At 38.5% G+C, this 27,204-nt stretch overlaps 1 protein-coding gene across 2 annotated transcripts in view; it reads right to left on the bottom strand.

Moving 5' to 3' along the window:
* The window catches only part of LOC121436870 (protocadherin-19), a 100,359-nt gene that overhangs the window by 37,085 nt on the left and 36,070 nt on the right, over positions 1-27,204 (bottom strand). For both annotated transcript variants that reach the window (XM_041636774.1, XM_041636773.1), the window contains exon 3: positions 5,145-5,203. In XM_041636774.1, coding sequence (XP_041492708.1) covers positions 5,145-5,203 — 59 coding nt within the window. The remainder of the gene's footprint in view (positions 1-5,144; positions 5,204-27,204) is intronic.

Here is a 27,204-nt window from a genome sequence, read left to right as displayed (position 1 = left end):
CTGAGGACTCATTGAAATACTTTGCACAAAGATCCAGATAGAAATATGATCATTATTCTGTATTATAATGTCTCATTCACATTACAATTAAACAGTATAGCTATGATAATTTATGAGATTGGTATAAGAATTTTATATTTATTTAATGAATGTTCCTGTCTTCATGTAAACAACTGTCAGCCATTGTCCATTGTTCTATTTCTCCTAAAATCAGGAACAGAGAACTATCTCTCCTGTCAAATATGTATCCTTGCTTTATTGAATGATAAAATATATGACCTTATATACTGTTTTGACTTCTCAAAATCTTCAAGCTAAACATAATGTTTAATTGTTTAATTATCTTATCTCTCTGGAAGCTGGTAATCTCTATCTCACTTCTAATTGGTTTGAGATCTGACTTTCAAAAATTTGGTCATCTATTTTATATGCATCAGAATACTGCAATATACCTCAGGGCTTCCAGGTATTTTGTTTGATTGTTTTTTGTTTGTTTGTTTCAGGTTTCAAAAAGCATAAATATTAAAACTGTAAAGGATTAGCTACAAGGATCTAAGGAACTGCTGGTGTGAGCAAGAGAAGAAAAATCAAAGGTATGGCCACCTTCTCATACCTCAGGACAGTTAACTCAGTTAAAGATCAGTTTGCCCATCTGACAAACAAAGTACCGATTACTGTGATCTTGTAAGGACATTTAGTAGCTTAATGGATGAATTTGTGTAAGGCAGTTTAAGAACCAGTGAGCAACATGCTGCAAACAGTAAAACAGCCTGGTAAATGGCTACTCACCCAAAACAAATAACAATTTATGCCAGGCATAAAAAACGCTGATTTCACTAGCTTTATTACCTGTCTACCTCTTGGGAGATGAGAGACTTGTAAAACAACTTTTGTGGGACAATAAATAAGGGGCATCTGTTTCCAATGGTATTGTAAATGCAAACGTTTCTATTACTGCTCTGGTGGCCTGCAGAGGTACAAGTTTATTTGAAAACACCTAGAACAAGGTTCTATACACAAGGTTTTGTCTACATAAGCTAGAAAAAATATTACTCTAATACTAATACTATGTGTGCCCTTTAAAATAATAATTTTGCAAAAGATAGATGAATCTGAAAAAATGCAGGTCATATCTCCAATAGCCTATCCCACGTATTTAGAGAATATCATTTGCAATTAAGAAGAGAAAGTCAAAAGAGTATTGTAACTGGCTTTTAAAAATATAATCCAGAGTGTTTTCTGGACCACCTCTGTCATAAATCACCTTGAAACCTGTTAAATTTGAAACTTCTCTGAAGCTGGAGTTAAGGACTGCCTTTATCAATGTATAGTATTGTTCAGAAATTGTTGTTTTCAAAGAAAGTTTACTGCTGTTTTTATTTAAGTGGGAAAATTAGGATGTTTCCTTCCACGCCTTACTCATGGTTATCTGAAAAAGATGTACCAAATACTTACTATATACATGGCACCATAGCAGATGCTACAGAACTCCGGGACAGTTTTGTTGGTAAGGAAAACCCCCATACATAGCTTAGAAACCAGGGCTCATTTTCCTCTCTAAACTGTTTCTGATGTGTTGCTCAATTGCTATTGTGTTTTCTTTGAGCTACAGCCTCGTGTTCTGCTTGGTATGGCCCCAAAAACACCACAGGAATAGATATTAGCCGGCAGTGCAGAGAGCAAGATTGAGGAAAGACTGTTACAGCCGGGGTAAAGTAGCACTGGTGGCCTTTCTTACTTTGAGACCATAGCAAGGATACAAACACAGTGGGAATAAAAATTACACTCTGAAAAAAAATTCCCAACTTATTTTGCTAACCTGGGCTTCTCTCAGAAACTACCTTGAGTATATCGTTTTTTTGTTTGTTTATTTTGTTTTGTTTTTTGGTAGCAGAAAGTTAGAAACAGTTTAATCATGTGTTGCTAAATCAACATCACTGTAGTTCTACCAGCTTTTTTTTTTTTTGCTGTTTTGCTCTTTTTATTTATTTATTTATTTATTTATTAAAGATTTCTGTCTCTTCCCCGCCACCGCCTCCCATGTCCCTCCCCCTCCCTCAATCGGGGTGCACCCACACACTGAGACAATGGGGATGTTCTATCGGGAACTCACCAAGGCCAGCTGGCCTGGGTCTGAAAAAGCCTGGGATAAAACCGGACTCTCTGAACATAGCGGACAATGAGGACTACTGAGAGCTCAAGAACAATGGCAATGGGTTTCTGATCCTACTGCACCTACTGGCTTTGTGGGAGCCTAGGCAGTTTGGATGCTCACCTTACTAGACCTGGATGGAGGTGGGAGGTCCTTGGACTTCCCACAGGGCAGGGAACCCTGATTGCTCCTTGGGTATATCTTTTTTTCCCCTTGGGTATATCTTAAGACTGCATTTAATGTTATAAAAAATAATTCAGAGCTATAATGTTGGAATTCCTCCATACAGAAAATTGTGGGGAATATTCCATAGACCTTCTTTGTCCCTTCCAGATGCAGTCCTCATGCTTTTCAATTTTGGTTCATGTCTATAAAACCTTGTTCCCCTTTGGAGTTATATTGAGATTACCCCTGTGATTGCCAATAACAGAATATAAGACAATAGAAGATGGATATTAAGGTACTGACTGTCGTATGAAATCACTTCATCATGACCACAGCCCTCAAATGACCAGATGTCATTCTTACTCCTCCCATGTTTCTCTTGATAAGTTGTTTCAGTAGTATTTTGAACTCCTTTGTTCTTATACCAGAAAAATGAAATACATTTTCCCCATCTTTTTATAGAAACTCTGACTGCTGCAAGAAAGGGCCAGGGATGACCAGTGCTCAACTCCCAAATGTAGACAGCTGTAAAAGAATAAAGTGTGTGTAAGAGTCAGGCAAAGAAAGTTCAAAACAACATTCAGGAAATGTCCGTGGATAATTAAAAATTGAATGTCAGGTGAGAAAAAATGTATAGGAAACAAATCAAAGCTCAGTTTGGCTGAGCTTTGCCTGACATTTTAAAAAAAATCAGAGATTTGCTAATAATATTAAGACTGATGACAAGATTCGGAATTTCCTGTCCAAAAGCTTTTTTTTTTTTTCAAACATGAGTCTTGAAGAAAACATATACACCTCTTAAACATCTTGGGAAGCCAGCTGATCACTCTTCCCCTCACGGGGGATCCGTGCTGTGTTAGTCACCACTGTCATCTCCTACCAATTTTACACTTGCAATGGCTATCCTCTCGAAACGGATAACACACAAAACAGCCTGTATCTTTCTAGGGATAGGCATTTTTTTAAATGCAACTGTCCCTATAAATTCTAAGGCCTTAAAGGTTTTTAAACCTTTAACCGCCACAGTTCTATAAAAAGAAACTGACAAAACTGTGTGTGTTTCCCAAGCTTTCAGATGTTTCCTCTTAATCAGGTGATCCCTGGTAAATAAACTGCTGTCTTTTGATTTCAGGCCACATCTGGAGATATTTCCTCCAAGAGCTCACTCAGTTCAGGATGTAGCTTTTGTGCGCATGTGTGTATAAAAAATACATGTAAAGTAATTAATCAAAATCACAGGTGTCCAGTGAGTCTCAAAGCTGTCGTGGAAATACATGTATCCCCAAAGCTAAACACTTTAACATAAGTCTTTATCTCATAAGTCTGCCTTGGAAGTTGGATATTTGAAGCTGATCTAAGATGTGCAGGTCCCCAGGAGTCCCAGCCTTCTACTAGGCTATGAAAATCAGGCTCATGTTATCAGTTTAACCTAGTCAGAGAATTTCCAGGTACCCAGAACGAGCTAGCTCCAGAGACTTGTAAAGATCAAGCAAGTCACTGTTTTTACCAGTTCAAAAAGAAGCTCTGAAAATAACAGTCCCGAAGCAGAAAACAAAGCAGTATTTTCCCGCAAAGCGCCTCTAATCAGTACATATAAAGAAGCTTTTCCTTTCTTCCCAAAATAAATAACTTAGATAATTTTCAATTCTTTGCCTTTTGTTTAAAGCATTCTTCCCCACAACTCAAAAATTTTCTAAATTATTCTATGACTGATAATACAAAATAATTAATGATCATCACTTAAGGTTACAAGCTATCCCTAGCCAATATAGATGAATCTACCATAGTTTGGGGGGTTACTGCAGCATCGTAGATTAAATTAGATGTGAATTCAAGTTTCTTATACTACAAATAGGGATTTTGTTTTTGCTTTGAATCCCACTCTTACAGTGATATAAATTTATGGGATTACAGCCAGCAAAATAATAGAATTTTCAGATCTTTTCCACTACAGCTCTAATGCAGCCCGTTTGCTCCTCTGCTTCATTGCTGTTATTTTAACAAACATACCTAGTGTTCAATTTTAACTGCAGAATAACTACTGGACCATTCAAGAGGCTAGTTACATGAAACAACAATAAAGGCATCATTGGAATGGGCAGCTTCTGGGATACTTTTGCACACAATGTTCTCTCCTTTGCTTAGTTTTACCTCCAGTGAAGCTTTTATCTTCCTCCCAATACCAAGAATTTAGGGTTCGCCATAGCAGGTGGAATCTTTCAATAATGGCCTCTGCTTTGTACTCAAACTACAGCTAAGTTGTAAGCAACCAATCATACAAATTTCAGATTTCCACCAAAACATTTCAAAATGCTTTGACAAGTATTAAATTGGAAATTTTTCTTTTCCTCTCTCATCTAGGAAGTATTATAAAAGATATTTCATCTGTCATTTAAATGTCTTTAAATTTTGAAAACTGTCAAAATAACAACAACCTCAGAACATACCACAAGCTCCACAAGAGAACAAAAGTTATTTAAACTGAGTGGCAACAAAAGTTTGGATCTCAGTATGATTTTGAAAGTTTTCTAATTTTTCTAATCTTTCTAATATTGACTCCAAAAATCACCAGTAAAATATTTTATGCCATCCCAATTTTATTTTTATTTTTGCATATGTTTTGGTGGAAATAAATATTGATTCTCTTTGTGTAGGAGAATTAGCAGTGATCCTTACTTTCTATGCTTTCTCTATATTTCCCACACTTCCTAGCACAAGCACATAGCACTCACAGTCAAAATGGTATTGTTTCTAAAAATTAATGGCTTGGGGTTTTTTCATATTAAATCAAGCTAAGCAGTAGGACTTTGAAAGCAAACCAACATACCTTTTGATCAAATGGGCACGGCTGTTCACGTAGTTAGAGTCAAAGGAATAATTTTCAGTCTGCAATGAGAAAGAAAAAGATTAAAAAATTATTCACAATAAGAATACAAATGTTCTACTTAAAAGGATTATTTTACAGTGCAAAGCAGTAATGGGGCAGCAGTTTGATGAATGCCTTCTTAGGGGCCTCCAAAGGCCCTCCAAAGGCAGCATCTTACTCCTGAAGGCCAGGGTGAACTTGATACAAACATTCTCTAGAATATGGCTGGCTACTGACCATGTAACCACTTAGAGACAAGAGACAGTATGACTCACAATCGCTACAGAAACTAATTGCTCCCAATTCCCCAGCAGAGACCATTTTATGCCCACCAAATTGACTATAAGTTCAAAGGTATTTTTATTAGAAGTAGATAATTAACATGTTAAAATATTTATTCCAAAGATATGAAAATGTGGCAAGGTAATCTCCTACTATGGGTTTAAACGCTGCACTTCCCTTTGTTTTAAGACTTTTGCTCAGCATCAGTTACACAAGATGGCTTTTATTTTATCACAGATATAAAGGCAAACAAGTATTATGCCCAAAACAGGGTAAAAAGCAGCCCACATGGGGTAACAAAGCCTTTCATGTGTAGCATGAAGTTTGCAAGCAAACCCGTCTCAGTTCCTCTCATTAAATCTCTACTGTGTAATCTGGTTACAGTAGCTGGCTGGAGCAAGGGCTTTACAAAAGCAAGTGCAGGGTACCTGAAAGATGAAAGAGATAGGAAAACAGCTTTTGAGCACAGGGCATCTGGGCAGTTTGAAGGGGGGGCAGTCTTAAAATGGATAGAAGCCAAGGACACATCTCTACTAAAGTCAGTGTCCTAGAAAACATGACCATACACCAATGTTAAAAGCACAGCTCTTGTTGAACCTTTATATGAACTCCAAATGCCCAAACACATCTCTTCCCTCATCCTGCCATTCAGCTATTCCCACCATTCTTTAGCAGCCTTCTGCAATCACTTCAACTGGAAGTGCCTGGAAATGGAAATACAATAGCTGTCTAGAGAACAAAATAGCAGATTCTTTTCAGATGACTACCTGTCAGACATTGACTGCCCGAGGCTCTTAGATGCAATCCTGACATTCAAAGATTCATAGTTTGATAGAGGAGAAAATGAGGCAGGTAATAGCAGACCCAGCTACCACACTAAACAGCTAACAGTCAGGGGAAGGGCCCTACATGCCTAGAAAGTAAGCAGGAAGCTGGCACTAACTAGTTGGGAGGATAAAAGGAGAGAGAACTGAAAAGAAAACAAAACCCACCAGTGTCCAGTACTTACTCACATATGTCCATGTTTCCACACAGCCCTCACTTGAAGATAGACTGGATAATGTCTATTTACACTGCTTCTTCTAAATGTTTAGATACCCTTTGGTGTAAATAAAATAACAAGTAATTTCTGATGATATTGGAAGAAATAGTTCCAAAGAATAAAAAAATAAAAATGGTCAGTCCATTTTTCTGTATTGATCTGTAAGTGAATGCTGAGATTGTGCAATAAGTAATTAGTGGAGATATGTGTTGGAAATATGACCTTAGTATTTGCTATAATAACTTATTCAGAAGTCCCTTAACCAAGAAACATTCGATCTAACTATTTTTTTTTTACCAACACAATGGGCAAAATGGTGTTAAGTGTCGGTTGTTTTATTATATTCACTGCAATACTCAATTTAACAAGTTGTCCCCTGATAAAAATCATGGTACCCTATCAAAATAGGAGATGGACTGAGCACTCAGTGATCTACTTCTTTGTATCATTAAACAATCTTTGCTAAATTTAACTTAATTTTCTGTGCCTCAGTTTCCTCCTGTGCGAAGTACAATAGGAACATGAATTCAAAAGAGAAATTCAACAGCATTTATCAGTGTTCACAATGAGATTCCATGCCAACACTGATTTCTATGGAGCTTGAAATCACAAGTAGAACCAGAAATTTACTTCATTCTCATAAAGAAACAAGTGCCTGGCCTGTTCAAACTTACTGAATCTTTACAAGAAATGTAGCACAAAAAAAAATACATAGATACACAAAGCACTAGAAAAAAAAAGAAAAGTAGAAGGTATTGATTGGGCTTGCAGAAAAATCAGGAACACCATACCAAGTTACCATCACATTAAGAAAAACATATTTTCCAGAAGAATATTTTACGTGTGTGTGCAGATGAAAGCATTTAAATCTCTGTGCATTGTGATGTCCTGACCTCCATACACCATGCAAGGACCACATGTATGAAAAGAGAGGAATAATCATGCAAATGTTCGCTCTTATGACTGTATTATTTTTGACTCCTTAGGGAATAATCTATCTTATCATAAGGTATTCCACTCACTGTCAATAAGTTAGTACTAGAGAAGTCTAGAAGTCCTGGTCATAATGACCTTAACAATTCTTCCCACTCACCAAGGTTCACAAATTGGCTAATCATTGACAGATGTCACAGGTATGATATGACATTCAAGGTAGAAAAATAACACTGAACTTTATCATCTTCCTCTATCTTCTCTCTTCTTCAAACTTAATGAGTAAGTTTCCCAGTCTTGTGAATTCTGAACTCCAAATAAGGATGTTCCATTATGCAAAGCAGCAGATGGACCATGCTGCATCCTCGTAAAACAGATTCTAGAATCAACTTTCTCAGAATGAATGGAGCTATTCCACCTCTTTGCCTTTACAGCTAGCATCAGTCCCTAAAGAAGTAGCTTGGTTGCAATTACAGGAACAATCTATGCAATAGAATCATTCGCACGTGAACAGAATCCACTATTCTGGCTTAAGCACTACATTCAGAACAACTGAGTTAACTGGCCATGCAGGCCTATTATGTTACGTATCTACATTTATTAGCATCAAGAATCAAGATCAGTCTGAGGAGACGTCATGTACAAGCATGAAGACAGGACTCTGCATGCCCTGGGCCCACATAAAAGCCAATCGTGTGCCTGGCAGCCCACCTGTAATCCTTTGGCAAGCAGAAACTGAGAATAACCAGATCATGCTAACTAGCCAGACTAGCTGAAACCACGAGTTCTGGGTACAGTGGAGCATGTCTCAATGCATAATAAGGTAAAGAGTGTCTAAGAAAAATACTTGACATCAACTTCAGGTCTATATGCACGTGCAAATCTACTGCACACACATATATCAGTACAAAAGACATTCTGTCTCAGACTGAGTCCAGGTGTGTACTCAAATCCAATTCTTGCGCACTGAAAGAATGGATTTTTCCTCATCTGGTGAAGAGTGATACCTTGAGCATCCTGAGAAACAAACCATCTTGTCTTAATGAACTGGAACAGCTTGCACATCTCAAATGAGTGTTTCCCAGCCCAAGTGCATATCAGAATCATGTCAGGAATGTTTTAGAAAGTACCATCTACCAAAAATGCTGCGCTAATTGGCCTGGAATCCATGCTACTTTTAAAGTTTCCATGGTAAGGTGGATATACCTCCATGGTGAAGTTTAAATGTCATAAACAAAGAACTAGTTATCGGCTTTGGCTAAATGCCCCATGTTTGCTCATTGTCGCGCCCGCCTTGACCAGCAAGGAAGATGCAACACCGGAGCTCTTCTTGCAGGTAGTTTATTCAGGACCTTGTTCACAGCAAGCTACCTCCTTCTCTTTCTTTCTCTCTCTTCTCTCTCTCTCTCTCTCTCTCTCTCTCTCTCTCTCTCTCTCTCTCTCTCTCTCTCTTTCCAGGCAAACCTCTCCCAGCCTTTAAAAAGGCATGGGCCGCCAACCCCGGATTGCCAGGTGGGCACTGCCCATAGGTCCACGCATATGCAAGCAGCTGACAATCATTGCGTCATAATAGCATGAGTCAGGCCTTAGCCAATATTAGGAGTTGATTATCACAGAGAGCACTCGCTTTCGAGATCGCGGAGGGTGAAAGCCAGCACCATCAGGTATGGCTCCACACAGCTCTCTACAGCTCATACAAGCCGATTGTCATATTGTGCTATCAGTTGATCATATGATAGCACTTCTGAAGTTTATCAGTCAAGGTGATCTCAATGTAGGAAAAAGAACCATAGAAGGAAGGAACAGACTTTTCAAAAAATAATAACAGAGTTTTACTTTTGTGTGTAAATAAAGCTCCTGGTTGGTCTTTTTTAATCAAAATTTGCTTGACATTATTCCAGTCTCATCTCTAGGTATTCTAAATGGCACGTAACATGAAACATTTGAATGAGAAATTTTTCTCTAAATGTCACCTTAATTTCACTAGGAAATGTCCCCATCTAATGAGACAGCCAGGTTAACACAGAAACACAGCAAGAGACAAGAACAACATTTGTTTCTGAAAACGTAATTTTGACATTAAAATTGGGTCAAAAGCAAACTTTAATTTCTAGTCTTGATGGGGAATATGTCACTTTCAAAATCACCCAATACTCTCACAAATTCTTTTTCTAACTAGAAGCATTTTTCCCTTAGAAATTCTCCAAGAGGAGACTTCTTGGTCTTGAGTTAGTAAAACTGGGTTTTCCTACAGCTCTTAAAAAATGAATATTTCTATATAGCTGGGATGTCCAGAGGTTAGAGATTTTCCCCTTTAAGAACTGAAACTACCTTACACTTTAGCTTTTCCTGCTTGTTTCTGAACTGTTTCAGCAAATTTTTTGTATAATGTAAAAAAAAAAAAAATAACATTCTTTCCTTGGTTATTTGTGACTACCCATCTAAACATAAAATACCGTGCAAGATTAAATTGTACCCTCAATAACACCCAAAACAATATTTTGGGTGGCTCACAGCTTTATCTTGAAAGGGAACCCTAAGTGTTGCTGCTTTTTAGGACCCTTTTGCCATCTTATCTTGGAAAATGATGTGGAGTGTCGTATATCAATCTGTTGATTTTATTGGTTAAATAATAAAGAAACTGCTTGGCCCTGATAGGTGGGAACATAGGTGGGTGGAGTAAATAGAACAGAATGCTGGGAGAAAGAGGAAGTGAGCTCAGATGTGAGGCCGCTGCACTCCAGGGCAGATGTGATGAAGCAAGCCACGAGGTCAGACATGTTGAATCTTTCCCGGTAAGCGCACCTAGTGGTGTTACACACATTATTTCTTTCTTTCTTTCTTTTTTTTTTTTTTTTTTTTTTTGATTTTCGAGACAGGGTTTCTCTGTAGCTTTTGGTTCCTGTCCTGGAACTAGCTCTTGTAGACCAGGCTGGCCTCAAACTCACAGAGATCCACCTGCCTCTGCCTCCCGAGTGATGGGATTAAAGGCGTGCGCCACCACCGCCCGGCTTGTTACACACATTATTAAAAATGGGCTAGTCCAGGTGCGAGAGTTAACCGAGAGGAGGCTAGATATAATGGGCCAAGCAGTGTTTAAAAGAATACAGTTTGTGTGTTGTTATTTCTGGTGTATAGCTAGCCGTGCGGGAGCCAGGTGGGACAAAAAGCAGGCCCGCAGCTCCCACAACATGCTTTTACTCTACTGTGTTCTTGGAAACCATAAAATTATATGTCTGAGCATAGTCTAGAAAATGAGCTAATAAGTTCTGAGTTAGAGCATGGAGATAGACAGAGCCTAAAATAGAAATTACATGGCCTTGAATATATGGACTTTTGTGCAGTATTTTGGGCTTTCTGGTTTGTATTTTGCCTGCTTAGGTACTTTCTTTGTTTGCTACTTTCTTTCCTAAGCATCCTTCTGGATATGTGAAATGTGGCGTGAGACTTTGGGGGTGGGTAATATGTTATGTTTCCATGTTAATAAGTCTGGCACATCAGAAGTCAACTACTTCCACTTTGTCAGGCCCTCAAGGAAGCAGAGAATGCCCTACTTTAATTGTCATTTTGTATTACTTTTCCAGTTCACTGAGTTGTGCCCTAGTCTCTGGAAGAGTGACTGCAGCTCTCTCAGCACCACATTTATCACTAGAAGAGACTTAAACCCTAAGGAGAAAGAAGCCCAATAAATGCAAATATCCAGGACTAAACTATTTGCCCAGTGGCACAAATCCCCAGGCCACTACAACAAGCTATAAAAAAGGTTTCAGACACTTGAGTTAAAACAGAGATTTTCGAACTTAAAGGTTTGTATTTCAAAAATGAACAGTCTTTTAAATTGCTCCTTACAATTCCCACCAAACTGAAAAGCATTACAACTGTAATTCACTCTTTTTAAATGGTTAACTCTTAAGTCATCTTAGTGATTCAAACTTCGAAACGGAAACCCCGAATCAGATGCAAAGCGATTTTAAATTGCTGCTTATTTTCTTAACAACTAACTTCCAATAATGATAATTGTGGCCACTGATTAATGATGAAAAGACTCATAACCTTTTCCAAGTTTGAATACTCTCTTAGATACTCAAATGACCATCCTTTCACAAGTTATTTAATGAATTGACAGATGACTTTTTCCTGCTTCTTATGCCTAACACATAAAAATGAAAATTTAAGTTCTGCATAGCGATAAAGCCAACATGCCTCCAGCTAGAATGTATATTCAAAGATTCATCCATCCACACAGCATCAGTTAAAATAGGAATTACTGGCAGCAGAATAAAAGACACCATCCCAGGGTTCCTATCACTAGAAAAGAAAACTACTCACCACAGTTAAGTCTGATGTTTTATATATACCTGACCTCCAGTTCTGACACATGAACACACATATTTGCAATCAGGCAGGCATGCATGTTTGCCTGCATGCACATACGTGTATATGCATGTGTGTGCATGCACACAGACACATATACACAATTGAACTATAAAGAACAGTGTGTTGTCCAGGAGGAAGCTAAATTTTCTACCCATGGTTGTCATTTACTTGAATTATTCATTTTATTCCTAGAGAATTTAACCTATCCATCGTCAAAGTGAGATTAACCAAAATGGTCTTAGTGTTTCCTTTCAAGCTCAAAATGTCTAGGCTTTTAAACAGAGATTCTGTTGAATTAACTCATTAATTCATCTATTCAATAAATAGGCTCCAAACATTAAGAGTAAGAAGTAGTCTATGTCTTCTCAAACTAATAGACTTCTTTCCAGGGATTATCAACTTGACAAAATACACACACTGAGACTGGCACATAGCCATCTGCACATACATGCATATAATTATATACACGCCACTGTAATGCAATCTAAGGAATTATATCAGTACTTTATAGAACTAAACAGAATCTTAACAACTTGATCATGGTGGGTGACTCAAACATGAAAAAAAATGGCCTTTGGAATTGTTTGCATGTGCATAACATACACCATAAATGTAAGAAACATCTCTCTCTACTATCAAACATTGTAGATATTTTAAGATTTTTAGGACCAACTCCCGGTTCTGTCTTCAGTACCACTACCACAGTCTCTGCATCACCTGCCACTCTTGCTTCATTTCCATTGTTTGATGCTTCAGTCCATTGCGCAAAATGATGTTTGGATAATCATTCTTGCTCACTACTGTCATCACATTTCTGTTTTCCAGTCCTGCAGTGATTCCTTGTTACTATTAGCATTAAATCTGAACAAAGCCACTTTTGTTAAGCAGTCTTTCCGTATAAGACCTTCACTTCCTCATTTCCACCTTCTCTCAAGTCTCATATGTGTCCATTACTGATCATCTCATATGCTTCTCATGTTCTCACACTCTGATTACATAATGTACATGCAATTGTGCATTTTCTCAATGCCCGAGACTATTTCACATGTAGCATATCAGTTTCTCTCCCAACTGAGCTAGAAGCTCTCTTTTGAGGAACTTATGCCATCTGCTACAATCCTAGATAGTTAGTGAGAACCCATGTTATGCTTTAAGAATAAGCAGAGAAACGATGAAAGTGTTAAGAATAAGACCACTCACATGTGAGGGTAGATGACCAATTCCGTTAACCCAAAGTGGTCCTATTTCTTCGGAATGCCTCCATCCTTCATACTGGCTTCTGTAGCTACAATTCTTTCTTTTATCTCACCCAACCTCAACCTCATAAGTATGTACATCCTAAATACTACTGTCAGGGATGAAATCTAATGTGGTGTTTTCTGTCCATCTAAACCCATCAGTACTCTGAATATTTCTAGAAATGGCAGTGATACTATATGACATATTTTTCTAAATCAGGGTAGATAAAAATTCTATGAGAAGATAAGTGATAAGTATTCCTCTATGTAGATCCTGAGATATAACCTGACAGTGTGGCACCTACTTTTCCACATGAGATAGAGAACTGTAGGATACTACTGAGTTTCTGAGCAGGGCTGTCAATGTGTAACAGGGACTCCATAGTTAACACATAAGCGGAACTGAAAGAGCTTCCTACACGGCATCCTTTCACGATCATTCCAAGTTGTCAGACTACCTAAATATGACAGAGTTGTCCTAAGAAAAAAATGCTATTCTCTTTGGGTTGAAGTTGTATCTTTTGAAGAGCAATCCATGTCCTTTTCCAACAAAGGTCTCCTGAACAAGCCTCATAGCTTTCTATGGAAATCTGCACAATTCTAATGCAAAAATCCTGCTGAAAGACTGGTTTAATTGTGGTACCATCAGGCAAGCAAACACAGGCTTCTGCATAAGGTCCTTGACCCTGTCACTAAGTCTTTAATGGGACATAATACACTCTGATACAGGATCGTCTTATAGAATGCTCTCTAGAGCCACTTAAGGCCTACTGTATGTAAAAACAGAAAATCAATAAGGCCACAGTATGAGTAAATGCAGGTTAAGAGTAAACAAAATGAAGTCATGGAAGGCAAACTACATCATCCCACATAAACAAAACTCAGCTCAAGGATTAAGTAGCTATCAACCAACCACATGTGAGCAAACTCTGGAGATGAAGCACCATCCCAAATATGGAGGTACGACACATTAAAGCTATTTTGCAGGCAGGCACTAGCACAGAATGCTTTCATCTCCAATTATCAAATTCCTTTACAAGCAGGTGCCAATTGTTACCCTTCATCCCTCTAAAAGCCAAGAAAACAAATACACAGGCTAAGTACTACAGCCAGTCTAAATACTGACTCAGCTGGAACATGCCTTAACAACGAAAATGACAAGAAAACCACCAGGAGCACTATTCCTGGCATCACCTACTACTGCAGAGGAAAACAAATATAAGACTCATAGCTCCGTCAGGGAAGGAACCGAATTGTTTCATGCTTGTTTTTACTCTGAGTGACATTTCTTGGCTGCTTCTAATGAATGGGTGAGTAGAGTGTAGTCTTTCAGTTAGATAAAGGAAAAAAAAACTTGGCAGTTGGCACACTAAGATGGTTCACCAGACCCAGCTGGAGGATCCAGTCATCTGAGTTAAGGGATCCAGAAATGAGCATCTCAATCGTCATTTGGAGGCAATGGCAACCATCTTGAGAATGTGGGCTAAGATAACTTGCTGTAATTTATGCAGTAGTCTCAATTTCAGAAGCTATGATATGATAAAAACTGATACAATTTATAATAATAATAATAACAATTTGATCCTCAAACTGCAAAAAATACAAAGAAAACAAAATCCATATAAGGGCTCCCTACCAACAATGACAATTAGGGATCCATAGTATGAGTTATATTGGATCTTGGGGTCCTCTGGCTCAGAGAAGGCCCAGCACTCTTAGAACCTAAGGTGGTCCATTCTTTCCCATCAAGTTCTACTTTACCAGTTTCTGAGTTCCCTGCTACTTAGCAGCTATAGTGCCCTGGCTGCCTGCAGAGTACAATTTCTATTGAGTGAGCCTTGTCAGCTGAAAAGACTTTCAAAATATTTGGAAGGTAAGTGGCAGGTTGCCCCGTCCCTGTGGGCCAAAACAACACCCCCAAATTCACTTCCTACCCCAATCCCATTATTTAGATTATACATCATTTAAATCCCGGTCGCTTTACTTTTATTTAAAAGTAAAAGGGGAACAGTCTTTGGCATATCACTCACTCTCAATTCATTTCCATTGTACCAGCTTGTTGCTCAAGTCTGTGCTATGTCATCATGCTGGCAAGAAACAATGGAGCAATCTCCCATCTTAGAAATAGTGAGTGCATTAGCTTCTCATATTGATATTTTCTAATTAGATACAATAGATCATTTCCTTGTTTGCGGTCAAGGAGACCCTCCATGGTTCTCTTTGGCTGCAAACCCTCTGATTACTGCTATGGCAAGCAGAGTAGTCTCAGCAAACCGGGACGACTGGAGGGAAGCATGTGCACAGGCAGCGTTCACATGCTATTTCCTGCCGCAAACAACTATATAGACTGTTTCTGAACTTTTAAGTACTAATTTCTAATTTAATGAGGCACAATAAACATTTCTCAAAATTGGGACTGCACGGTTGCTTAACATTGGCAACCTCCTAATTATGACTGTAGTTTAAATAAAGGGCACTTCATTCTATACAAATTATTAGGTACTGAATAAAACCCACAGCAGCTCCCAGTTTCTGGTGTCAAAAAAAAGCATTGCAGGAAATCAGTATTAGGGGGAGAAACTTTATGAGCTGTAAATGAGAAGTAATAAGAGCATTCAAAACTTGTGGTGGAAATGTTAAGTCATTCTCAAAAACCCCCTACCTGTCTTCCCAAATGTCAACAGACCCTCTCATTTTTTATATGGTAGAAGGGAGAGAAGGAGGAGGGCGTGTAGAATTTGACACATGTTGAAGATAGAAATTCAGCAAAAGGCTACCATGTGATGCAGAGTACTGCCAGCCATGCATGGAGAAGGCCATTATTGCACCTCACAAAACAGCTAATGCTATCAGCAGCTTAAAACTGTCAAAGTATTAGCAATCTGTAATGCAGTTATGGAAAGAACCAAGAGCACAACAATTACTAAAGCACCTTGTATTTATATGGAACCTTTTATCACAAGATTTCCAGAAGGTTTAACAGGCTCTTATAGAAGGGGATCATTTCCCCCCACGGCTGAGACACAATAGCCATTCTGCACTAGTAACAGTAAATACAAAGGGCTGCTGGAGAGAGGGGAATTACTAAACCTGCAGAAACCATGAAGGAGGGGAATTATTTTTAGACAAGCAAAAACCACATATCCAAGTTGGAGACGAGGGCTGACAGTAGCTACACTTTCTACTCATGGCACCGAAGTGAAGAATTTTGCTTATCATTCAGCCAGCATGACTTCTGTGAGGTGCTTGATGACTGTAATAGAGCAGGTGCCTCCTATTAATAAGAATTAGCGTTTGGAAAGGAACACAATGCACAAAAGTTGCCATTCTTTTCCTGGAAGTCTTTTACCTAACACGAACTAGCTAATCCCCCTGTTACCACGATGAGCTAAATAAATATTATTAACTCTCCTAATGGCATGACAGATGAAGCGAAGAGATTCACCCTCTACTAGAAAGAAGCACTGAGCATCTGCAACCAGAATTTGAGACTATTCACACCAGGTCCATGCTCACACCACCAGGCCATACCTCATTAAGATTCTGGGAAAAGCAATGAAATGGAAGTAATTAGGACTGGCTGACTGAGTACGCTACTTTGGAGAGAAAAAAAAAATCCCCAGCATGCTTAAACATGACAAGTCCAAGGGCAGTGAACACAACTACGTCAATTTCCTCCCGAAGGAAGATTAAGAAATAATGAGGGGGAACTCCTCACTCTCCCTCCTCTATCAGATTCCCAGAAGCAAAAACCAGGAAGAATTCCAAACTCAACTGTCGAAGAAGGAGGAGGAGGGGGGGGGGAGGAGGAGGAGGAGGAGGAGGAGGAGGAGGAGGAGGAGGAGGAAGAAGAAGAAGAAAAAGAAGAAGAAGAAGAAGAAGAAGAAGAAGAAGAAGAAGAAGAAGAAGAAGAAGAAGAAGAAGACGACGACGACGAAGACGACTGTCAGAAACAGAACACCATGCTGTGTCAGACAGGACAGTCCCTCAAACTGGTTCATTTATGTCTGCCTTCTTTTGCCCACATTCTACCAGCTACCTCCATCTCCAGCTCTTCCCTGATCTTTTGTCCAAGTGGATTTAGAGCTCCTTTCTTTTCATTCATTCTTAGCTAGTATATTCACTCCTCATTCTGGATAGCTCGATATTTGTGTCTATTTCTATTTTGTTCTGTTGGGTTTTTTGCAACATGGTCTCGTGTAAACAAGGCCAGTTTTGAACTCATTTCCTCCCGCCTCCCGAGTGCCAGGATGACACATATGTTAAACCATGCCCAGCTCTTGTGTCCACTTAAAAAAAGACAATTGGTTTGGTCTTAAATCAGTATGAAGAGATGTGGCAGTATTCCTTAACACACACACACACTTTTTTTTCATGAAGGAAATAACAATACATGTTATGTTTAGATGTTTAAATTACTTTTTCCTGGTATAACCAGCTATACTTAAGGCAAAAGTCACCCTGGAGACGGCTTACACAGATGGCTCTAAGTTTAGAAAAGATCATAGAACACTTTTTTAACTTGCAGAAAGCCTTTGAAATAAAGGAAAAGGTGGTTCTTACTAGATGTTAGGCTTGTTAACTTCATGGAATCTTCCTAATTCTCAATTTCCTGAATTACAAATCTATAAACTGGAAAAAGAAAATGTCTGTCCTAACCACCGTGATAAAGTTGTTATTAGTGTCAAATAGAATACTGTATGTGCAAATGCTTTCTAAAACTGTGATTCCACAGACATGTGGCACATCTTATTAATAGCTCATAAACTTGCTTTCTCTTGAATATTTATTTCTCTTCTAACTAAATTCTCACTGACAATTGTGAATACATTTTTTTCTACATTTTCCTGCTGGGATATATTATCTTATTCTTGTACTAGTTCCTTCTTTTCTCATAGAAGACTTGCTGCATGTATGTGTCTGTGCGTGTGTGTGCGCGCGCGCATGCGCCCAAGTGTGCATGTGAGGGACAGAGAGAGAACTAGCTTAAAGATAGTAGAAATGACCTCACACTATCAAAAAATCATGTGAAAGGCAAGATTTGAGACATTTTAAAAGTGGTTATAAACTAGTTTATTTTTTTACCCCATTTCCTTCCTTTGTTATGATTTAACTGTCACAGAATATCTTTTCTTTAAAAATAAAATTCCCTCATCCCAGGGTTAAGTAAAGCACATTAGCATGCATAATTCAGAGCTGTCAGCTGGCACTGAGCCATTGCAAGGCTGGTTTAGTCTGGGGGTGGGAAAACAGGATTAAAGGACTAGACAGCTGCACCAGAGACTACTCAGGACCAACTAGGGGCCCACTCCTTCAGAGATGCACTATCTAATAGGGTAAAAGGATGCAACAATTGAAATTGAAATGAATAAAAGCATAATGAAGTTTATGTTTTCTTTCTTTGGTCATAGTAACCGGGTCTCAAGAGCTCAATAGTCACATGAAGCCAGTGGCTACAGTTCTGTTTGTAGACCATTTTGTTGCCCCAGAAAGTTCTAGTGGCAGCAGGAATGGAGAGGAAAGCTGTTGGCTTGTGACTCAGCATCTCCGGTATTGAAATGTGGCACACTTGGTGACCTATGACTATGTTCACCTCTCTCATATCACAGAATACCTTGTAACGCTTATCTGCATGTTACCACCACTGAGACAGACACTTTTCAAGGATAGAACTGTATCCTCAGGGCTTGTAAGTGTTACTTGTACAGAGCAGGTACTCACAAACTGGTGTCAGCTGATTAACCAGCTATCTGAGATAGGGAAATCTCTCACTTGTCTCTTCAGGAATGTCAAGTTTTATATGCTTTTTCAAGATTGATTGTTTTGTTTCTGAGACGTGTGTGTGTGTGTGTGTGTGTGTGTGTGTGTGTGTGTGTGTGTGAACAAGTCTCAAGAATTTAAGCAGGAGAAAGGAATGGCTTAATTCAAAACATGAATTTTACATTTTCTTATCTGTTTTTCCATCATTCTCATTTGTTCAAAATACTATTTAGAAGTCTTTAAAAAAACAAATACTAACCCTAACCCTAAGCCTCTAACCCCTAATCCTAACCCAACCATAACCCTATAACCCTAACCCTAACAAATTTGTTTTTTAATTAAATAAAATTTTAATTTAAACAAATTAATTTAATAGAAACAAATACTAGTGGCCTCCATTTGTTCCTGTTAATATGCAAGTATGCAACACAAATAATTCTGAATACAACATAATTCTTCAAAGAGGACATTTTATAATCTAATAGAATATAAAACATCTTTTAGGCTATAGATCTCACTGACTAACTATAAAAATGTTATTTTCTGAAAAAGATCCTGCATTGATATGGGAGCCATTTTACAGAGCCTTGTGTCAACTGGTAAGTCTTAAGAAGTGAAGAAGCAAAGTATTCTTCTTTTTAAATTGATGAGAGAAAGGAGGCTCACAGAGTTTCTGAATCCACAAACAAGTAGACAAATATCGGAAGAGTCAGGGTGATGTGGGATTCTCCTCTGTATGCTGTGAATGCCATTGGCTAATAAAGAAAATCCCACTTCTGACACCAATGCTGGGAGAAAAAAGGTGGAGACAAGAGAAGCCATGTAGCCCTGCCAGAGACAGATGCCGGAATTTTACCTGGTAAGCCACAGGCTCAGGGTGATACACAGATTAATGGAGATGGGTTAATGTAAGATATGAGTTAGCCAGAAATATGTTTAAGCTATTGGCCAAACAGTATTGCAAATAATATGCTTTCTGCATGATTATTTTGGGGCTGAAATGTCGAGAATGAAACAAGTGGTCTCCTAAAACATCAGAGCATGAATCTAAAACTCCCTGCTTCCCAAACAAGGTGTGTGTCCCCTAAATTTATAAAGAGTAAGAAATAGAAGTCCAGTTAGTTGATTTACTGCTTTCATTTCCAATCTATAGTCCCTTTTGAAATCTATCCTTCATAAATTAAAAAAAATCTATTTTATTCAATATTAATTATTTCTTCAGTTCATACTAGAGCCTTCAGTCGCTTGATTGCCAAATGTGGTCATTTGGAAGGTTTTTAAATCAACGCTGCATCCTGACAATGCTATGCTGGCTACTGTGAACTTTGAAGAATTCCTTTTGGGTCTCAGGTCCAAGACAAAACCATATACTGAAAGATCGCTAAAATTCAATACAACTTTAGCAGTTATCTGATATCCTTTCTTCCCTCTCTTTTCTCCCTCTCCATATCCCTCACTTTATCCCCCACCCTTAGCATTCTGGATACAAGGTAACAAGCCTACGAGGATCTTCCAACCAGCCCAACGCAGCGCAAGTAGTTACCAGAAACCTAGACCTAAGCAGAACTCATCTCTCCCAACACTGATTGCATAGCTCATCTCATTTATTTATTTATTTATTTATTTATTTATTTATTTATTTATTTAAAATTTCTGCCTCCTCCCCGCCACCGCCTCCCATTTCCCTCCCCCTCCCCCGATCGAGTCCCCCTCCCTCATCAGCCCAAAGAGCAATCAGGGTTCCAGGCCCTGTGGGAAGTCCAAGGACCACCCACCTCCATCCAGATCTAGTAAGGTGAGCATCCAAACTGCCTGGACTCCCACAAAGCCAGTACGTGCAGTAGGATCAAAAACCCATTGCCATTGTTCTTGAGTTCTCAGTAGTCCTCATTGTCCGCTATGTTCAGCGAGTCCAGTTTTATCCCATGCTTTTTCAGACCCAGGCCAGCGGGCCTTGGTGAGTTCCCGATAGAACATCCCCATCTCTTTCCACTTGCCCCACTTTCTCCTATTGTTTCTCCAAAGAAGAATAAAATCTAGCACTCAAAGTCTTCTCAGCTAAATTTCCCATGGGAAAAAGTAAAATTTAGTGTAAATGAAATTTATAAATCACTTTTTGTCAATTTTCTGTCACTTAAGAAAACTAATTGTGCCTAGGGAAACTGTAGAAAGAGAATATATGATCCACCCAAGGAAACAAACTGTCTTTAGCTTACTGATAGGGAGATTTGGAATGATAAAGCCCTCTGAAATACAGCCTCATTCTAGCAAATGACTTGCTTGGTTGCCACTTAAATTGCTCATCTATAATTGCTAGAGATAAACTGCAATCAAAATATAGTATCATCTATTAGTTTTGCCCACTGGGAGTTGTTTGATCATAGGGAGATTATACAAAAGGTGCATTTTCTCATTTTTACTGCCTCAGTGGAAACTCTCTGGTGTTAGTTGGCTGAAGGGGGTGGACTGGTGTTAAATATTGCATCCAGAAAGCCCATTTCCTTTCAGAATAGGACTGGGAAGGTAACTGTGGGTGACTAACAACTAGGTAGGAAAGGAAGAGTCTGTTCTGTCCACCTTCTAAGAACATCCACACAGGCTTACTTGACTCACCATATGAGAGTCACACCTTTGGGGTTGGTTCTTCATTCTTCATATCTGATGAACTCACTCAGATATAAACAGACTGCCTTACCCAATTTTAGAAGGTTTGCTGGGCAAATAGTGATGCAAACAAGTTTACATGGGAAGTGTTTAAACTACTTAAGAGAATAAATTAAAGTACTTTAGAAGCAATTTACAAATAATAAATATGTTAATTGCACATCACTCTTATTTATTCATTAAAACAGGTCCAAGGACTTCTACTTGGCAAAATGTCCTGGCAATGACTTTGTTAGTCTACTTCTTATTACTCTGTGAACTTGAAAGAAATAAAATTGCATTTACTTTTTGTCTATCCTTCTGACTGGCCTTCACCCCAGTTAGTCCCGATTAATCAGGTTTGACTGTACTATATAATACTAAGAACACTGACAAAGCCACCAGTCCAAGTCAAAAAGCATTAAAGTCACAGAAGTTCCTATACAATGTTTAAGATCTGTGTTTGTGCAAACTATAGGCATCCTCTGGTACAAAGAGTAGAAGGAAGCAATCAGGGCGTCGAAGGAAAAGCAAAAGAGATCAATCACAAAAAACTTCTTGATTTCTGAATGTCCTTGAGTGTTGCAGAACAAATGGTAGCTAAGACAGCTTGAAGCTGAAAAATTCTTGCCATTTAAGAGATCCTGTTAAGAGTAGGTGCAGACTCCAAGGTCAGTGCTAAGAATATGGACTGTCCTCAAGGAGTACACTTAATGTCACGTGGTTGGAAGTAAATGAAGAGGAAATTACAATGCAATGCTGTGGGTGCTTCTGTGGGTGGTATCTGAGTCTGTTAATACTGCAATAACAAAAAGCCTAAGATCAAATAATCCACAAAGAGCAGAAATTTGTTTTCCATAGTGTTGGAGGCCTGAAAGTCTAACATTAAGGTGCAAGAAAACTTCATGTCTGGTGAAAGCTATTCTCTACTTCCCAAATGGTACCTTGCTTCTGCATCCTCCAAAGAAGACAAATACTGTGTCCTCACATGGTGAAAAGCAGAAAGGCAGAAAAGACAAGCTAATCCTTTAAGTCCTTTTATAAGGGCACTAATCCCATCCATAAAGGCAGATCTCTCATAACTTTACCTCCACAAAGCCCCACCTGTTAATAATATTGTATTAGGTCTTACATTTAAACTTGTGAGTTGGGAGCTGGGTAAAACAAACATAAAATCCACAATTACAGTATATGCAGAGAAGAAGAAAGCAACAGAGAAGTCCTTGCCCCTAGAAAGCATGTGCCATGAAAACTGCCTTCAGATATGTGCAATCTATTCGAGAACCGAACAGGGAATGACCTTTGGGTTAAAAGGTGAGTGTTTTGCTCTAGGTCTAAAGCTCAATTTTTTAACTTAGATGAGAGTATGGGCAAGGGAGAAAGAGCAAAAGCCATGCTTATCCAAATCAAGGAATTTCTCCACAACCACAAATCCAGCTGGATTTGGGTTGGCTCTTCTCTAAAGTTTGGAGGACAAGTTAAATTCCATACTAGTGTAAAAGAAAAAAAATCAATGTCCGAAGGGTTAGCTAATTAAACCTCAGAGATTTATTTTTGAGCCAGTAAAGGTTTTCTCTGGTGGTCAAATGTTCATGACTTTCAAATTCTTCTTGCAGTCTTTGCATAAGGATGAGTCCTGAGACAAGTAGACCCTAGCTTGAATAATGTCTTTTAAAACTGACTCTAGTCCCCAAGATAAAAAGGGGGGAATGGAGCCCTTTCTGCCAGGATCCTGTAGGTGGAGACCTTCACTTTCCTCAGTAGATGAGACGGGCTCTTAGCTCTACAAGGAAAGATAGCTGTGTGACATTACCTCATTTGATGGAGAAGTGAGACAGCAGTTTCTTCTCCCTTTATGCATTGCATGGTTTAGGGATGTGGCTTTTATGGATGCTTTTTTTCTATTCTTCTCTTGATTGACTGGCTCTGTGTCTTTACTTCAAAAAGAAAATCAAGTGCTATTGGGTCACCCTCATGCATTCCATGTACTGATTGAGCCCTAATCACCCTGTCACTCTCCAATGAACTGTGTGTCACATCAGAAACCTCATCCTATATAATGCCTTAAACAAGGGAAAGTCACAAGAAGCAAGAAAAATTGTGGCTCACTGACAAACACAATGGCTACACAGAATGGTGTCTCTGCGTCTTTTCTGCAGGAATAGCAGCAAAGTCTGAAAGATTCTGAGGACAGAATCTTTATGTCCATTAAAGCCTTAGGCCAATAATGTACATAGTGTTGCTGTACACACATGAAATACTTTTGTTTCCTCTTTTCCCCAAATTTTTCTGCTGTGCCTAAAAAGACATGAAAAGATAATGAATAAACAAAAGTATGAGTGATTGCTCACTGTTCCATGTTTTCTAAAAAGCGTAAGAACTCTGTGGCAATGAATAATTTCATAAGATTTGTCTTTTGAAATTTTGCTTTCATAGATTGATATTTCTTCTGTAATTCAAGTTTATTGTTATTATTATTACTACATGTGCCTTTTAAAAGGAATGTATAACAGTGAAAAACCTCAAAATTTTCTCCCATAGAACTAATAGGGAGATGGGAAAGGGTGTAGGGAAAATAAGAAAGAGTATTAATAAAGTAGGTGAACATGATCAAATATTATTATATAAAAGTATGAAATGAAATATTTTATGCTGTGCAGCTTTCAATATCTCTAAAAGGAAAACAAGTCAGCATCCAAGGTTTTCCTAAGTCATTACTTCCTTCCTAGCCCCTAAAGCATGCCACTATAAGTCTGCAGAGAGTGTTATCTTACTCTGTTTTTTTATAACAGAATACCTGAGACAGGGAAATTGTATAGAGAACAGAAATTCATTTCTTCACACTTCTAGAAGCAGAAACATCTAAGAAGAGAATGATAACATCTGATTGAGGTTTTCTTGCCATAATGTAATAGAAGGTATCACATGATGACAGAGAGCGACAGCAGGACAAGTTTGCCCTCCTATAAGAAAATAATTCTTGTGGTACTGAACCCACTCCCACAATAAAGTCATGGATCCCCTTACAAGAGCTTCACCCTTGTGATTTAAGAACTTCTCCAGTGTCCCCCTTCATAGGACTGCAACAAGGATCAAGTTTCTAGCACATTAATTTTGAGGAATACATCCAAGCTACGACAGGTGTCAAGAAGATGGAAGATAGCATAACAACCACCAGTCCTATCCTCCTAGAACTCTTCCATTCTCCGTGGTGAACACCTGCTTTTTTAATAAAGAAATGTGATATAGAGCACTTCACAAGAGAAGAGTAAATCCCACAATCACACAATGGACAAAGGACTGGTCTCCACACCCTTTACTCATTTCCTGACCGTGTTTAAAGTTCTTTACAGCCCATGAGTGTTCCACTTAAGAGAAAGCATCCAGAAGTGAACATCATTGTCCAGATGCATTCTGGTCAGGAAAGACGTCAGAGGGGCTGATGTCCCCCATAAAGAAAAATATATATTTCATTAATGAGAGCTAAGATTGCATTTGTTTTAGCTATCCCTTCCATTAGAATATATGTGCATTTCCAAAGACTCGTTATCAGCTCCACTCTAAATTAGCATCAGAGACTAATTCCAAAAAAGATCACCAGACAGGCAAGTAAAGACACTGAAGGAAAAGGAGACTGGAAGTCTCAATAACCGATCTATCAAACAAAAGAAATTCTTTTGTTTTATGTCATCAATATGCTCAAATGTAGACATTTGGAAGCTTCCAGACCTTCACTTATAAACAATGAATTATTCCTGCTCACTAAAACAACTCCATATCACAGTAAAAATAGAAAGCCACAAAACCAATCTATTGCCTACTTAATAAACTGAAAGAAAAAAATAGCAGATGAACTACATTCCATAGACACCCATTTTGTTGGCCTTAATTGAAAGTCAAAATTCTTCTATATGCACGTCCTTTGGACAAGTCTTTTGTTCTTCTATCTCGCCCACTCACCTCTCTGCACTATTAAGAATTCAGTAAATATAGTCAATTATTCTAAAGGTGCCAAAACTCTCATTTCAACTGGTTTCCCAGTTAATGTACCATAGCAGAGAATGAATTGCTATTACAAGGAACTAAAAATAAAAATGTTTCAGAGTCCATAATTGGCTTGTCTTGTTGGACTTTTTAGGGAGCCAAAGTACCAGTTCCACACTATTAGCCCTTGGTTTGTAGGAGAATAATATATTTCCTCATTAAAATACTTTGCTCTCCATAGTTTAAAAATAAAAAGTTGCATTTTGTGTTGTAATTTTTCATTTTTAAAGGGTTTTGAAGCTTTGGAGGCACAGGGAAAGAACAAGAGACAAACAAACAGTAACTCTGCTGTGAAAGTCAGCCATTACCTTCATTAATGCTCGCCCTCCTCCTAAGTCTGCTTTCCAGCAGCTCCAAACTCACCACATCTAAAGGCCTTTCATGTGCTTCAAAAACAGGTTGTGCATTTATGTGTTTGTGTAAAGATACATATGTTTAAAATAAAATGCTAGGGGTTAACTAGGTTAGAGGTCTACGGTATCTATGTGTAATTATGGCAATCACACAACTGAAATCATGAATTCCAAGATCTCCCTTCACAGCCTAATCTGGCTGGAGCTTGCTGCTTTGCAATGCTATCATGCAATGGTCCTTCCACTGGAGTCCAGTGAGGCCAAATGTCTGGTGCTCTACCTATGGCCTTTCACTGGCCTCCATGAACAAATACTATGTGTTAGCACTGAGTATGGCTTTTTATCACACTTAGAAGGATTGCGAACAATTATCTCTGTGATCATTTTTTACTGTTTTCTGAACTGTGCTCTAGATTTCTAAAGGTACCATCTCTTTAGTCCTTAAAGGGGCTTAGTAGGATACAAGAGTATAGGAGTGGCACTGAGGAGTAACAGAACCATCAACCTAACTGGAAGACAGTCTGTGTAAAGTGAAAAGAAACAAACTTAAGATGTACCTAACCCATCTGTTTAAATTTACGAATCTTCTCCACTCTGCACTATCACCTGTTTTTTTTTTTTTGTTTTTTTGGTGTATTTTTCTCCATAACATTTACCCTCCAAAATAGCATTGTATTTCCCTTGCTGCCTGTAATATTCTTGTCTTTTTACTACAATGTTTATATCATGATGTTAGGAATCTATGTTAATTTATTCCTTGCACTTAGAGCCCTGAAAACAGAAGTTAAGCTTTCCATAAATATTTGTCAAATGAATGAATGTTCTTTATGGATTAGGCAAATGGTTGTGTTAAATTTTTAAATGCTGAATGCAGGATATAATCACCCATTTTTAATTTGGTGACAATACATTGTAGAAATGGGCCTAGAAATTCTTCCCCTTTCTTTCCTGTTTTCAACTTTCAAAGATGTAAGCACATGGACCTTATTAACTGGCAAGGATGCTCAGAGAGAACCTAACCATATCCACCTTCCTTATATCCTGGGCACTCTGTGAGTACTGCTAAGACACTCTTAGTAACACTTTACCTTGTCTTTTCCAACAGGGCACCTATACAGAAAACAGAAAGAGGGACTGCCTTTCCCTGTTCATGAGACTCCAGCAAGGCACTGGGAGAAAGTGTGTTGGCTCATTTCTAAGGCATTAACCTGGTACCCCTTGTTAAAAGCTGTTTAGTAGAATTGTCCCTAAACTTGAATTTTGTGAGTCAAGCAGAACTCCAGTTTGTAACCAACTTCCAGAGGAGGGGGGAGGAGAGAGGAAGAGAAGGACTGGGAGGGGAGGGTGGA

This window comes from Microtus oregoni, unplaced genomic scaffold, assembly GCF_018167655.1.
Source record: "Microtus oregoni isolate MIOR12 unplaced genomic scaffold, Mior012 000050F_004, whole genome shotgun sequence".
Taxonomy (NCBI): Eukaryota; Metazoa; Chordata; class Mammalia; order Rodentia; family Cricetidae; genus Microtus; species Microtus oregoni.
This window is presented reverse-complemented; position numbering and strand designations above follow the sequence as displayed.